Consider the following 15,203-nt stretch of genomic DNA (forward strand, 5'->3'; position numbering starts at 1 on the left):
CACATACGGTATTTCTCATATCTCAAATTATACTGTCACATGTGCTGTGTATGGAGCACACATTAACACTTATGTAGCCTGAATCCTCCTCTGAAGATGTTGGTATTAAAGTTGAACTTTGAACCAATATTATAAATATGCTGAGTATAAACAGACACAAGACCAGCTTATTAGGTAGGGTATATAAATCTAAAACTACTGCAGTCTAATAAAACAATCTATAGCAAATCCTACCTTCATGAAGTTTTGACTGTTCAATTTTTGTTAAAACTGTTTTAGAGAAGTGGTGATTCACCTTTATGGTTATTTTGAAGCACAGCTCAGTATAACACAGTACAGTAGTCCATAACACCTCTCTAAAAACTGTTACAACAAAAATGGAAAATTATAACCCTCATGGAGTTAGAATTTTTTTGCAGGATTGTTGTAATAGATTGCATTAGACTGAACTAGTTGTACTTTATAAACTGGCACCAAAGCACAGATAGATGTAGAGATAGACAGATATATGGAGAGATACTGTAAAATGTAGGCCTACTTCAGTTTCACTGATGCATACACCAGAAGTATTTAAGAAAATTACACTTTAAGAAATTGTTTTTGACTGTCAGATATGGTCTATTGATAAGCATGACATTGTGTGTAATCCTTGGTGTTGAAAACCTAAATTCTGCTCTGACAGCATATCGACCTTTGTGCCATCAACAGGTAGGCTATGGATTCAACCGCCCATCAGTCCTGTAAACAGGGACATCATCTGCAATGACCCACGCGTGAACTATCGTCCTTTGTCTGTGATTTACAAAAGATGTAACTGACAGTTGTGTAATATTTAAGACATGTATTCCACACGTGATTGAATTGGGCTATGCGTTGCACAGGACGCTAGGGGCACTTTAGTGCAGGAGACCCCTCCCTCTTTCAGTAAATGCAAGTCCATGCCGGAGGTATAGCAGAGAGGATTCACCATGTGCATTCAGACCACACTGCCAAGGCTTTCTCGTTGTGCCAAACGCTCTGAAAGTTGGGGGAAACAAGTGGCGTGACGGCACCCATCTCGCCCAAAGACACCCCCTCAATATCATTTTTGTGTGACCATGAGCAAGTCGGGCCTGCTGTTGGACTTTGAGTTGTGGATCAGGGAGGGCATGGCTCCACTCTAGTAGGAGAAGATGGATGCCGTCATGTGGATAGTAGTACGTGTCAGTTCCATATTGCGCGAGGGCCCAAGGAGCGGCGCAGGGCCCTCCCTAATCAAGATTCTTAAAACTATTTGTTTCCAGTGAGCAATTTAACAATAGTGCAACATCATTTATGAATGGCCCCACCCCCTTTTCCTCTTACTGTGTCATCAGTACAGCGCACTTAGCACAGCCGTGCGCACAAGCCCCCGCAATATCAGCGTCTCTCTGCTATGGGCGTGCGTGAGCGCACTGCCGTTTTACTATTCTGCAATCGACCAATGAGAATAGAGGATTTGCAGAGAAAGGCACACAAATGTGATTCGAGTAAAGATACACTGGGTTCTCACGGAATCCCTTTACGCACATAGCTCACCAGGTTTTTTCCCAACTCCAATCCACTCTTCCCCTCCTTTTTCTCCACTCCCCTCTGCTGTCCCCACCCCAGATTCCCGTGCAATTTTCCCCAATCCCAAACACTTAATTGAGCAATTGGGATTCCTCACGTGTGGGCTGATTTGTAGTTTGAACACGTGGCTCATTCAAAAAAGCCGGAATAGCAGAGGATTTTTTTCTCCCCTCTTCTTCTTCTTCTTATTCTAGGCTCTAGACTTAGAGGCGGGCGCCAGCCTTACCGTGTGTGACATTCTCTGTCTCTTTGCCAAAGGGTTTGGAGGAAGACATAAAGTAGTTTCTCCTCCTTTTCACCCAGCCCGCCATCGTTTGGAGACACGAGATTAATAATTGAGCATTTATTTATTGCGCGATAGAGACAGAGGGGCGAGGGAGAGCGAACGCACTGTGGGGCTGCCAGTTTAAATCTATCTGTGGCTTGAACGACCGGGAAGCACGCCACAGCCACTCCGTAGTAGTAAAGGCGATTTAGGCTACTCCAAACACTGCACATCCGTGAGAGCAAATAACTATCTCTCTCCCTCAGCGTGAAGATTGTCCCTTTTCGGCGCAGAACATGAATAAGCTATACATTGGCAACGTGAGCGCTGAGGCGAGCGAGGAGGACTTCGAAACTATCTTTGAGCAGTGGAAGATTCCGCACAGTGGTCCATTTCTTGTCAAAACTGGCTATGCTTTTGTGGATTGCCCGGACGAGAAGGCTGCGATGAAGGCCATCGATGTTCTTTCAGGTGAGATTCCGGGCAAAAAAAAGTGGTATTTGGAAAGATGCACGAACTGCTGCATTTGTGTGAAGATTGCCTTTTACTTGAACCCAGTATGGTGGGGGTGTATCCAAGCATTTCTTTCTTTCGCACAACCTTTACTTGGCCTTTTGACACCGTGGACTCAGACAAATAGCTGCCGTGGGTTTGAGTGAAATTCTGCTCTTGTAATTTCACTGAGTATAGCTTGATAAAATGGTCGAGTAAACACAATCATGAGGATGAGAATCAAGGCTTCCCTAATGCAGGTTATGTGCTGTTCAGGGCAGTGGGGCGCATAGGCAGCGGGCTTTGGACGCCGTGAAGTGAACCCTATTGTGGGCTCTATCTCACAGCACTCTTTGGCACGATTGTGGGCAGAGGCCGTAGTGTTGCTGCTTTTACCAGCTTCAATTTGAACTTGCACTCTTATCCAAGTCTCAAACTATAGGCCTTCTCCAGTGGCCACAACTCGCTAGGCTACATTGTGAAGCCATTTCGCCAGTGCTGACACACCAGGTGGTTTAATTGTGTTGGTCAAATGTAGGCCAACTAACTGAGCCACACGACCATTTGCTTTTGTATATTATTCTGTTTGTCTCACTGTGTTATTAAAGTTCGGCCTGCTCACACAGGGCACGAAATAATTTAGCAAAACTCGTCTAATTTTACGAATTGGACTAATGCCTGGCTCATTTCTGTCCTCGTGCTATATTAGTGGCTCGCACACTTCCAGCAATTTGTGTTGCTAATATCACACTATCCTGAAAATATACAGGACGCTGGCATGTGTGCATATATGCCTGTTTAGATTTGAGTCCCTTACATAAAATGAGCAGTCAACACTAACCCTCAAACACACTCTCAAAAGCAAGGAAGGCAGCCCGTGTAGGAGCTGAAAAGATTACTGAAATTTAATAGTTTCATTTTGTTTTTTAGGTAAAGTTGAACTGCATGGGAAAGTTCTCGAAGTGGAGCACTCTGTCCCTAAACGTCAAAGGTAGGTTGAGTTTTATTATATAGTGGTTTGACTCGTGGAAGCTCAATTTTTTAATTTTTATTCCTCTAGCTATTTTCTACAAAAAGCTTTTTTTACTAAGTGACATTTACCGGAAATATACGTTTATGTTGCTACTGAACATTATTAATGGAGTGGTGTATTTTCATTTAGGTTAAATAAGGGGTCGGTTTTTTTTTCTTTCCTCCCTGAATGCTTTGGGGTCAAATGAAAGGGGCGTATGGTGGTGTACTCCCTCCTCTCGCCATGACTGTGGGGTGCTCCTAAAACCGTCGTGCATGTGGGTATAGCCAGCACATTCCTGTATTTTCTCGCTCGCCCATCCACTAGTATATTTCGCATACGTACGGCACTTAATAATATTTAAGCTCCAACCTCAGGGCGACGAGTTATAAAGCCTAGTGGCTGAAACGTGTGCAGAGTGAGTGCAGGCTGGATTTGAGGCGTCCAGGCCTTGTGGAGTCGTCCATTTGAGAAGGCTCTGCCCGTCATTCTCCCTGCCTGCCCTGCGCTTCCGCCCTACTCTGAACATTGTGCTGCTGTTGCATGAGATGGACTCCCAAAAACACAAGTGGAATGGAAGCTTGGGGCCCAAGTTACGGGAAACCTTAGTTTCAGAGTTTGACCCCCGTAGCCACAGTAGACTGCCGTGTCTCAGTGACAGATTTCCATAAAGTGTACCATAAATAGGCTATTTTCTGTAGGGTCTACGTAATGTGTGCTAAAGACGTAAAATACCAAGGCTTTTTGTCATTGTGTGGGTATTTTCGGTGGTGACGCAGTTCGGTCAATTCTTTTCTTGAATTAAATTAAAATAGAATAAAATTCTTGTTAATTGGTTTAGTTATTTGTAAGAGGTGTTGCACATAATGTGTGTTTTGGTCTGTTAAATGCCGTTTTGCGTAAAGTAACAGACAGTCTTTGAAATCAGAAAGTCGATGTGAAACATGTAGGCTTTTAAACTATTATACGCGGCTTAAATTGCTTTAGAAGATGGCTTAATCAGGGGATTTCTGACATCTTTACGTGAAATGTGTTTTCCACCTGAAAGTCATACAAGCTTTCCCTCGCAGCTTGGTATATGGTTGGTCTAAATCGTAGCTTGGATAAATAAACCAGGTGAGCTACATGGGGAATTTTGCGTCAAATCTTTGAGACCTTCCTCCCAAATTCTCCTGATCACGAAAAACTGGTGACGTTGCTCGGTCTCCTAGTGCAGGCTGCTGTGCTGGCTATGGCAGAGTCGAGTTTCAGCCACACTTCACAAAAAAGTAAAGCGTGCCCTCCCTTTACAACATGGAACATAGCACTAGTCAATGGGAACAGTATTCTGAGTATTGGCTACACAACACATGCATTCACAACACACACTTGTACACTGGGGCCCCCTCTTTGCATTCCAACCTGCAAATATAAACAGGGGGCTTGGCCAATCACCATGGCTTAACCTTTGAACCCATCAGGAAGGGGAAGTGCTATAGCAGACAGAGATCAAGGTGGGGTGGCTACAGTTTGAGGCTCAAGATAGAAGACAGAACTGCTTTGGGTGACATGCCTATGGAGGGTGGCGTTTCACATTGGTCAAAATGTCATTTAATCAAACATTTTGATCTACATTCTTATGAATTTGTCACATTGTGGCCAGAAGCCCACCAAAATCATCTCCAGTGCATTAGCAAAACATCTGCTGTGTTAAAAAGTGACTCCTGGAAAATGTACAGTATTAACAACACAACAAAATGCAGTCATTTGAAAACATCTAGTCCATAGATGTATTGCATTCTTTTCATAGCTAATGAACCTTTCAGCCAACCTATAGGCATTTACATTTCACTTTGCCTGACTTCTGAAAACATTTTGTGCTTGGCTTAAATTTTTTTCAGACTTATTTTATTTTAAATCTGGCATTTAAAAATGACCCATTTGTTCTTGACAATGCCTCGCACATTTATTGATTTATTTTATTCTGAGAAGCCATGTAAATTGTGCAATAGGAAATAAAGCATTAATCAGAATGTTACAGATGTATTTGCATTTTTGCTAATATAGCCTTACTTTCCACAATTGAGAGCTGTTTAAAATGGCAATTCATTTAATTTTTATTTTTGTTTTACAAAAGTGTATTGAACTGCTTGTTGGCACAACTGGGCCATATAAAATGTATATTTGCTAATTGTTACTAATTGAGAGGTTTAAAAAAAATCACTGCAAATATTTAATTTCATAATTTAATTATAAGGCAAATAAAGTTGTAGCAGTGTCATTATTGTGTACATTCTTTACTTGGCTTCAGATTATGTTCCTCTTGTTCTGTAAATTAAACAAAATGTCTCTTGCCCATACCCGCTCAGTCACATGTACAGAGAAAAAGGCATGGCTTTAAGAGGGGTGGCCCCAAGTAAGGGGGGGTGGGGTGAGGGGTGTCTGTAAGAGCGAGAGGGGAAATGGACGTTAAATATGTGTTCAACTTTGACTTACTTTACAGCACACATAGCATAGCAGTTCTCAGTGAGTGGTGTAAAATTTCAGCCTTTTTTTTTTTTTTTTTTTAATAAACATTTTTTTAAGTATTAAAAGAACATGTATACATTGAGAAGATAGTGTAGGTCTTATCAGTGCTGTTTTGTAGAAATGGCTCCTGGCTCTTATTACAGGAATTCTGGGTCATGGGGTCACTGTGGGGCCCCACCTGCAAAAACGGGGATTTGGGACAGAGACTTGGGGTGCAAGACAATTATGAATGTGGCCCCTTGTTTTACCCAGACTGCAGGCAAAGGTTTCTTAACTCTCCCTCCTCCTAGACTCATCAGATTCTCATTGTTCACTTTTTATTTTTTTGTCTTATATGTATAAAACACATTTTCTGTGGCAGTAGGCACAAATGTGTAATAGTCTCTGTAGAAGTTAAGTCATTGCTAACTGTTGATATCCAACTCATTGGAATTCCCACAGAATTCCAAACCAATCTAACCAAACGCAAGTGCTGAATGTAGCTTATTGGGTGCACAGTGTGCATATAAGGCCTGTGAGAGGGCAATGGAAACCAGACTGTGGAGTTCAGTCATTCAGAACCTCTGCATACTGAATAGTCAATGGCTGTGGATGGGCGTTGAGCACAGATCTCGTGTCCCCCACTGATGGTGTTGAACGTAGAGTGCTTCTGTAAGGGTGGACGATGAAGGAATGGAGATGAATACAGGTGTGATGCAGTCTCATGGTGCTTGACATGTGAATCCTCTTGTATTTGTGTGCACGCTTGCATACGTGTATATTCACCCACTTGTGTGCACAATTTCCATGGTGCAGCCCCGTAGGTCTCAGCTGAGCAGTGAAAGAGGGTGAACGTGTAGAATATTGGTCTATTTTTTTTAAAAGTAAATAAGGAGACCGGCCTCCTCCTGGCCATCACATGACAAGCCAACCCCAGTTACTCCTGGCCCTTCCCTCCCCCTCCCACTTTTAACCCTGCTCTACATGTTCCTGTCAGTGGACTTGTCCGTGTCCATGGCAACAGGGCCCCACCCCCACAGGGCAGAGAGGGCCCTTGTTACCCTTGCCTGAAACAGGGCTAGTGCCCCCCTTCCCAAATCAAAGGCTGGGACTAGGGAATGTATACCCCCCCCCCCCCCCACCACCACCACCCCAACTCATACCCTAGCTGACTTCTTCTGTGTGAAGCTATAGGTTAATCCGACTGGAAGGGTGGTGCATTTGCACAGTTCACATGGCGTTCCCACCGCAATGCAGAGCATACAGACTGTGCGGGGAGAGGGGGCCGGATCAGCCAGGAATGGCACCGTGGGCCGGAAAGGGCTGGAATTCCTCTTGGAAATTGTTTGGGAATTTTATTTACAATTTGCCCATTAAGAATTTAAGTAGTTTTCTAATGTCTTAAATTAAATATTGTTGAACTGATGTTGGCTTGATTATGGCCGTAGTGGCTCAGCTGAGGAATTTGAACTACTGCGGCCGTTGTTGCACATGTGCAGTACATTTTACTCCGTAGATATGCTTGTGTTTTTTTTATTTTTTTTTATTCAGTTACCTTTTTGTTACATACTAGTTTTTCTTATATTTTTTTTAAATTTGAGTTCATGGTGGAAAGACTGACTTTGTAAATAGTGTATGTTGAAAGGCGTTATCTTCTATACAGTAGATTACAAAACAACCACTAGCAGTGGAGCAAGTAGATGAGCTGCATTATACGTCATTAAACAGCTTGTTGAAGCTTGAGGGAAAAGAACGAGAGGTGTGTAATGTAACTCCTCTTCAAAAACAAGGTTTTACACAGACATGATGTCTACGTGCAATATAACTTAAATTGTCTGCATATGTATCAGGTATGTGCAGAGTGAGTGCAGGGCTGGTGTGGAAATGGGTTGGGTCAGGGTTTGTGATTTCACGGTGTGTGCGTGCATGCTTCAACTACATGTACATTTTGTTCCTTTAGGTTTGTGTGCGTCAACAGGCAGGGGACTTTGGAGTGGCCTCCACTCTTCTCACATTTAAAAAAAAAAAAAAAAAAAAAATAAATAATAATTTTAATAAAATGTCCACATGCAGGCGGACACTTGTGAAACTCTGACTCATTGATCCACAAGCTCCATTGTCTGCATGACCTCCATACATAGCCAGTGTACTCATGCTTCTTTACACAACATGTAACTCAATTGGGAACCTTCAAGCTGAAAGGATGAATTGGGGATGTCTGTTCGGGTTGTTTCTAGTGACGGAGCACAGCAGCTCCATTGTAACTGCTAGTCTCTACTTGCTTCTGCTGTGTGCACACTCTCCACGAACAAGCACGCAATTTTGATTCTTGCTATTTAGTGTGACGTGGCCAGAGGAGATTCCCTTTTGGTTTGTTTGGCACCTGCACCACCACCCCCTACTTCACCCCCTTTTTTTTTTTTTGATACAACAGCTGAATGCTCCTGGATAAGTGTCTATTTTGGTTGAATAGAGTGGGCTTGAGCTGTGCAGTGGTTGAATCCCCATGATGCAATGCTACAGAGCTCATGCTTGACTCGGTGTAGACAAGATGTTCCAATAGTGTATCTTTGCCTTTTCAACCCCCTTTCTCCCCCTATTTCTCTCACTATTCCTTTCTGCCTCTTTACTGTCCTTTTTCTTTGCCCTATCTTGTGTCACACCCAGTGCTTAGAACAATTTCTGTTTTGGGACAAAGGGCGTGGTGCGTTTTAGCTTAAGTTTAATTTTGAGCACCCTCAACTCAATTTAGGCCACCCAGTGGTGATTCCAAATCACCCCATTGCCTGCTTTTTCTCCATTTCCTTCATTTTACCCAGCGTGTGTCAGTGCACCTGCTGGGTAGGAATGGAATTAAAGCACAAGTCATATCTGCCGCTTCTCCACCCTAGTCTGTCTCCATAGATGGCGGAGAGAATAAAGACCAGCTTTTTAAAATTTTAGTTCAGAAAAAATTGGATACCTTTTTACTGTTTGTATTGTTGTGCCCTTGATATTGTCAGCCACTAACTGTCTTTCTCCCCTCTTCTCTCCCATCACTCTTCCGATCTACCTTCAACAATTTCTTTTCTCTCCCTCCTTTATCCATCCCCCACCCTCTTCCTGCCTTGTTCTCTCTCCAGGAGCTGTAAGCTGCAGATCAGGAACATCCCGCCTCACATGCAGTGGGAGGTGAGTGCTAACAGGCTGCTAACTGCTTCCAGGGTGGGGTACCATCGGGCAGCCCGACTGGGCTCTCATTTAGTTGCCTCTGGAGTCACCTTGCCACCCTTTTTTGGGTTTCAGTTGGGCATGTGCTTGATCGTTTGAACAAGGTTGCCGGCGCAACACACTGACCAGTGGGTGGAACTGTGACTGGTAGAACAGAAATTATTGCTGATACCATTAGAAATTTGATTTAAAGATTGTACGGTTGGGGGTGTGAACAATTTAGCTACATGGCAGATTGGAACAGCCTGGATTAGGTGGTCTTGGTTTCAACGGGTCAGTCAAACTTAAAGTAGTTACATGATCTTTGTAGCATTATATTGCTATGTGTTTCCTACCTACCAGGCATGGTTTTTGAAGCCTTTTGAAAAAGCTTGCCATTGACTTGATTCTTGAGTTACACAGGATCTGATGTATGTAACTGTCATGGTGGCTTTCAACACTGATCGCATGTGTTGATTGCAAAGTGAATGCCTTTTCACACCATTTGTGTTCTTGCAAAAAACCTCACATGAAAATTAAATGAGAAAATAAACCAAGTGACACCCTGGCTTGTGTGTAAATGTTATTCTTATGTAGTTCATGGGATATTTCTATCTTAAAGAAAATCAAATTAGTTATTTGTGGTGGGTTTTATTTATGGAAATTAAGTGATTTTGAATTCATGAAGTTGCACACATTGGTGTTTCCTTGACATGTAGAAAGAACATAAAATCAGCACCTGTACAATCAAACTGCAGTCCAAATACAAGGGCCATGTAAGAAAACCTAAATATTTGTAGTTTATAATAAAGATTTGAGTCTGTAAGAGTGGACTATATCCTAATTTAAGGATAATTTGTGGTGGCTGAGAAGGAATTTTTTTTTTATTGATTTGTAGCAAATTAACACAATGCATAAATGCCAGCACAAGCTACACCTCAAGTTACATACTCTCCTGACGCTAATGCAACAGTATAAACTGAAATACTTAGATTATTGTGCAGTATCGCAGCAAATTGTAGAGTCCATAATGTTGTCTGCTACCACGTTCATATACACACAGCTTAGGGGCCCCATTTTAAGAATCTAAAATTAAATAATCATATTGTCTCCCAAAATGACTCTGTGCACACAATTACTCAAACACAGGTAACAATTATTAGATCTTGGATAATGCCTGGAAGTGAACCTTGGTATTCTAGGCCAAAATACATGCTTCTGTGACATTCTTAAGAAAACTGTTTGACTTGATCATGCAAAATTGTCAATTGTGCAATTGGAACTCCGATGAGTTTATGGGATGTTTGGTCAGGTTTCTAAAGGATTTAAAGTGAGTTGACGCAGTTGAAAAGATGCTCATGGTCAGTGTGAAATCTCAAATACAATCCACTTGTTTTTTTTGTTCCCCCCCCCCCCCCCCCCCCATAAAGGGTAAGGGCAAAAACATGGAGTATAAAAATTGGAAATGTTAAGCTTTAACATGGTCAGATTTCAAGGCCACTGCCTAATTAGTGAAAAGTGAGTGAGCAGTTGTTTGTCTGGACATTGCATGGTTTTCTTTCTCTGCATGTGATAAGTGTTTAATTTAAAACTCTCTGGCATTATGTATCATCTAGACATTCTACTTGGATTACATACTAATCTGCTTGGCATACGTGAATGTGTCTGTACTCTTAATTTCAACATTTTTAAGTTCTCTGACAAATTTCCCCTGTTTTTTTTTTGTTTTTTTTTTCCCCCCTTGTAATTTGTGTCAAATTCAAGATGTAGAATCATGTACCAGTAACGCAGCCCCCCTCTCCCTTGCAGAAGTTTAGCTGTGATAGCGTGTGCTTATAGTGTTCAATTAAATGTTCTGCTCTATAAAAGGCTCTAGAAGCCTAATGAGTTTTCTTATTGAATTACAAAATTGTTCTGTAGTATTCTAAATATGTAAGATTGTGAGGTTAATACATGGCTTTAGATTTCAGCCTAATTCACTCAGTGATCAAATGGCTACGGACATGCTCAGTTTTTTTTGTAATGGTGGGCTTGCTTCGCCTTCGCATATCCCTCAACTGTAGCTCCAGATCCACCCATGTTGCTAGTATGTAGCGAGCGAGCAGTTAGCTTTCTGAAAAGGTGACATGGAGGTTTCTCCCCCTCCGTGGCGGGGGGGGGGTTGGAAGAATGGAGGAACAGAAAGGGCTCTTTTGATGCAAAGGCCTTGTATGTATCTGATCAGGTAGATAAGACAATGGGTCAGAGTGTGTTTGTGGCACCTTTAGCGAGAAAATAGTGGCGAGAGTAGTGGCGCGTTCACAAACTGTAGTGGGTGGGCCTGGACTGTTTCCCCTTCCCTTCCATGTGCACCGCCAATTCACAGAATGTGTAGCATGAACTCGCACCCCTCCCCCAGCCACTGCTTCCTGCTGGAATGTACCCCACCCTTTCCTGAATGGCCTGGATTCCCATTGGCCAGGCTTGATAGATGGACAGGGAGAGCGTCCAGCCAGGAGCCAGCAACGCTTTGCTTCAGGGAACTCATATCAGTGCTGGAGCAGCCAATGATGGGGAGTGGAGATGGCAGGGAGGCGGGATGTTGGTGGGTTGGTGGAGTGGGGGGCAGGGACGTGCTCTTGTTGGCTAGAAAGTGGGGTTGAGCTCTTGAGGGGTGTGGCCTTAAGTGGGGTTGCGCTCTTGGGGGTGTGGCCTTTTAACTGCATGTTGGATGTCTTAGCTTAGCTTAGAAGGCTCGCTCCCCCTCTCACCCACATTTGATCTCATCTATGAAATCCTGTGGTATCCAGATTTGGGCAGGTGGCCAGCACGGTGTGGCTTTATGTAATTTTCTAAAACTTCTTTCTATTTTTTTTTTTTTTGCCAACATGCTGGCATATTCATGTTAAATGTTACCAGTATCTATAAGAAAGTCTAACAAGTAAAAACAGCCATAGCTTTATGGATTTGTTTTTCTGAAGTGGTCAAGATTTCCAAAAATCCATGTAGTTACCGTCATCCTTGAGATGACCAGCTGCCTGTAAATCTAACATTGGTACTTAAAAAAAATAAAAAAACACTAAAAATGTTATAAAACTCGCTCAGCACCTCAAGCTCCATGCAAGTGCCTTAAGGGGAGAGTTATAATTTGAGGAAGGAAGGCTTTTACAAGAAGACAGCAAATTTATCCATGTAACTCAACATTGAACTCTGGGGTTCAGAATTAATGGACTGTGCCCTGGCAGCAAGCTGGTCTGGTTCTCATAGATGAGCTCCTGCTCACTAACAGGTTCTGGTCAAAGTCTCTGAGTAATCATGGCTTTTCGTTCTCTCAGGTTTTGGATGGTATGCTTGCTCAATATGGTGCAGTAGAGAGCTGTGAACAAGGTAAATATACGCTTGTGTTTATGCTTTGTTTGCTTACTTAAAATATAATTTCACCACCTTGCCTCAATACACTAAAGTGCATTCAGAGTTTGTGCCATATTACAACTATACAATTTTGTTTCACTAAAATTTTTTTTTGAGGGAAAAAATCATTGCAGAATTTCCAAAGTATTTCATTTGTAAATGTTGTCATGTGAAAGTAGCCCATAGTCTAAAATTGTATGTGATTTGACTCTGCTGTGTGTTCTCTCACAGTAAACACTGACACAGAGACTGCTGTAGTCAATGTTCGATATGCAGCCAAGGACCAGGCCAGGCTGTGAGTACACACGCTATGTATTCACACAATTAACCTCCAGCTCATGTCATGATGTCTTTGACATGGATCTGCTGAAGTTTTTTTTTTCTCCACGTTGCACAACATTCTCTATTGAAAACTGCATCAACTTCCTCTGTCTAGTGTTCTTGCGGTGCTCCTGATTTCCTCCTTCCAAAAGTCTAGTTTAATTTGACATGCGATGATACTTTGTGTTTGTGTGTAGGACAGGGAGGGGGGTTAAATTAGCCATCTGGTGCCCCCTGGTGTACATGAATCATACTACAATGTTATCTGCACGAGTGGTTGTAGAAGTCTCCAGGCATAATTGACACAACAAATCTAAATCGTTGAGGCTGACAAGGTAGACATGTATTAAGAGTGAATGCTATCATGAAGGCAGAGTGAATTTCTCCATAGTTCACAAGAAGCGATGTGACCACCCATCAGTATGTTGGGCTTGTAAGGAGATCTTACCTCCTGGACCCTTGTGCCCATCATTTGAGACAAATTCTTATCATTTTGGACCCAAGTCTCTTTGTCTTTTCATGTCCCTACTCCTTGGATTCTTCAATTGATGAGAAGATGGGGAAAGGAATCAATCCTGAAGCATTATGTTGATTTGCCTTAATAGAAATTTGTTTGGCAGTTGATCCATCTGAAAGAGTTTGATACTGACATCTATTTCATGCTCCCTAGGGCGATGGAGAAACTGAATGGATATATGATGGAAAACTATGCCTTGAAAGTGTCCTATATCCCAGATGAGACTGCTGCCCCAGAGGGTCCTTCAGCGGGGGGCAGGAGAGGCTTTAACGCCCGTGGACCCCCTCGGTCTGGCTCTCCAGGTCTGGGCGCCCGGCCCAAAGTGCAGTCGGACATCCCACTGCGTATGCTGGTTCCCACACAGTTTGTAGGGGCGATTATCGGCAAGGAAGGCGCCACTATCCGCAACATCACCAAACAGACCCACTCAAAGTACGTACACTGAGGTCAGGAATTATTGCTGATAAGTGCCAGTGATCTGTGTCCTGTCCTTTTTTTCTGTAGTGTTGTCGTCCAGTGTTAAATTAGCTACATCTTTACCTTCCACTAAAGTAAAGGTGGTCTGTGGTAAGAAAACGGCACCATGTGGAAATGTCACATTAGTAAAAACTCTAAAATGCTGAATGCCAGTTGACAAGATGACAAACATCTCAGTTCAATTAATGTGACAGTTTTATCCCATCAACCAAATAACCCTGGAGGATATTTGTGCAACATCTGAAATCCTCCACAAAAATGCTATTAACTGCATGGTCTTCATGATCTTATGCAAATAGTCAACATTTCTCAACTCTCAGGCTATTTCCCACAGGCTCTGAAAACTGTAGTTATTAAACCACTGTTAAAGGGGAAAAAGAACAAGCTAGATGACTCGCCAAAGAACAATCAGAAGCCCATATTAAACCTCCATTAAGTAAAATCATTAGACTTTCAACAGCTTGACATGCTCTTGGCCCAAAACAATTTAATAATTTAATACATTTTCATGTATTCATTCAGGATTTCGACCATGGCGCATATGCTTCTCTTGTTTAGGTCTTTAATGGCATCCACTTAAACCCAAACGTTTCAGTCTCGGTATTGGGTCTCAATGCCGCGTTCAGCATGTTTGAATATTTTGTGTAAATTGGTAACTACACATCAGGATGTGCAAAAATAACGGCATTCCCGCAGGCTCAATTTTGGGTTCTCGTCTGTTGAACATTTACCGGTGCTGGTCATATAATTAGAATATCAAAGTTAATTTATTTAAGTAATTCCATTCAAAAAGTGAAACTTGGATATTCATTAGACTGATATTTCAAATGTTCATTTAATTGTGGTGATTAAAACTGACAACTAATGAAAACCCCAAGTTCAGTATCTCCAAAAAATAGAATATTAAGACCAATACAAAAAGGATTTTTAGAAATGTTGGCCAACTGAAAAGTGTGAGCATGTACAGCACTCAATACTTAGTTGGGGCTCCTTTTGCCTGAATTACTGCAGCAATGCGGCGTGGCATGGAGTCGATCAGTTTGTGGCACTGCTCAGGTGTTATGAGAGCCCAGGTTGCTCTGATAGTGGCCTTCAGCTCTTCTGCATTGTTGGGTCTGGCGTATCGCATCTTCCTCTTCACAATACCCCATAGATTTTCTATAGGGTTAAGGTCAGGCGAGCTTGCTGGCCAATTAAGAACAGGGATACCATGGTCCTTAAACCAGGTACTGGTAGCTTTGGCACTATGTGCAGGTGCCAAGTCCTGTTGGAAAATGAAATCTGCATCTCCATAAAGTTGGTCAGCAGCAGGAAGCATGAAGTGCTCTAAAACTTCCTGGTAGACGGCTGCGTTGACCTTGGACCTCAGAAAACACAGTGGACCAACACCAGCAGATGACATGGCACCCCAAACCATCACTGACTGTGGAAACTTTACACTGGACTTCAAGCAACGTGGATTC

General features: G+C 42.5%; 1 protein-coding gene across 2 annotated transcripts in view; it reads left to right on the forward strand.

Moving 5' to 3' along the window:
• Positions 1-1,556: 1,556 nt before the first annotated feature.
• igf2bp3 (insulin-like growth factor 2 mRNA binding protein 3) overlaps positions 1,557-15,203 on the forward strand; it is a 21,701-nt gene continuing 8,054 nt past the window's right edge. The window contains exons 1-6 of one of the 2 annotated variants that reach the window (XM_046059739.1): positions 1,557-2,326; positions 3,278-3,338; positions 8,969-9,017; positions 12,350-12,401; positions 12,657-12,720; positions 13,417-13,695. In XM_046059739.1, the coding sequence (XP_045915695.1) occupies positions 2,152-2,326; positions 3,278-3,338; positions 8,969-9,017; positions 12,350-12,401; positions 12,657-12,720; positions 13,417-13,695 (680 nt within the window). In that variant the 5' untranslated portion in view covers positions 1,557-2,151. The remainder of the gene's footprint in view (positions 2,327-3,277; positions 3,339-8,968; positions 9,018-12,349; positions 12,402-12,656; positions 12,721-13,416; positions 13,696-15,203) is intronic. The other variant, XM_046059740.1, reaches the window with a different exon arrangement.

The sequence above is a fragment of the Micropterus dolomieu genome, linkage group LG09 (assembly GCF_021292245.1).
Source record: "Micropterus dolomieu isolate WLL.071019.BEF.003 ecotype Adirondacks linkage group LG09, ASM2129224v1, whole genome shotgun sequence".
Lineage (NCBI taxonomy): Eukaryota > Metazoa > Chordata > Actinopteri > Centrarchiformes > Centrarchidae > Micropterus > Micropterus dolomieu.